At 39.0% G+C, this 879-nt stretch overlaps 1 protein-coding gene across 1 annotated transcript in view; it reads right to left on the bottom strand.

Annotated features, from left to right (window-relative positions):
• The window catches only part of LOC119593976 (equilibrative nucleoside transporter 1-like), a 248,852-nt gene that overhangs the window by 9,913 nt on the left and 238,060 nt on the right, over positions 1 to 879 (bottom strand). The window contains exon 6 of the mRNA XM_037942997.1: positions 512 to 658. Within this exon, the coding sequence (XP_037798925.1) occupies positions 512 to 658 (147 nt within the window). The remainder of the gene's footprint in view (positions 1 to 511; positions 659 to 879) is intronic.

Below are 879 nucleotides of genomic sequence, written 5' to 3'. Positions count from 1 at the left end.
ATTAAATACAATCTCACAGAGCACAGACGTGTCAAACCATTCTGTGTGGGAAGACAAAGGCTCAGTAGAAAGTTGAGCGCCTTTGAGCATTTTAATTGAAGATCAAAAAAGAGACCACAATAAAAGAGAAGAAATGCTGCGACCAAGCCCAAGGGGAGGCTGCATCCCTCTCTCTTCCCTCATTACCTATAATTAGATGTGTATGATGGCATTCAGCACTTTTTAGTTTTCTGTAGTTTCTTGATTTTGTCCAAAATATTTGAGAATTTAAGAAAAGCCTCAACATTCTAGGCTTTAACTTTAACATCAAATAAAATTAAAACAGTTCAAAATATTCCGGTAAACTATATACAACCTTTCTTTTGTCTGCTAATGCGCTAACCACACATGATTTCAGCTGTACAAGAATTTCGAACACCTGAAATCACAGCCTCCTTAAAGAACCTCCGCATCCCCATTACAAATATCTACCACACGTATTATTCTCACTACACTCAGTTTTCCGACTCACTGTTGAGGATGATGACAGAGCCAATGGTTATCCAGAAGAAGACATCCGGCCAGTCTGCGGAGTCGATCATGGCAAGGACGACCGTGAAGACGAAAATGACAACCTCGATCAAGATGCTCCATACTATTCGGCTGGTGAGGTTTCCTCTGCAAAATAATGGACTTATTAAACTCGCGAAGAAAGATGCAACAAATACTGGCCTTTCTTAAGATCTGTTTAGTTCTATGTAGTAGGGAAACATGGAGTACAAATACAAATAGATACTGAACAACGAGTTACTTAAAGCTGAAGGATAAGAGCTGGGAAGAAACCCCCTTTTTACAGACCATCAAAACAAATATTCCACATGATTATTCACGAGCTAAATT

This window comes from Penaeus monodon, chromosome 33 (assembly GCF_015228065.2).
Source record: "Penaeus monodon isolate SGIC_2016 chromosome 33, NSTDA_Pmon_1, whole genome shotgun sequence".
Taxonomy (NCBI): Eukaryota; Metazoa; Arthropoda; class Malacostraca; order Decapoda; family Penaeidae; genus Penaeus; species Penaeus monodon.
This window is presented reverse-complemented; position numbering and strand designations above follow the sequence as displayed.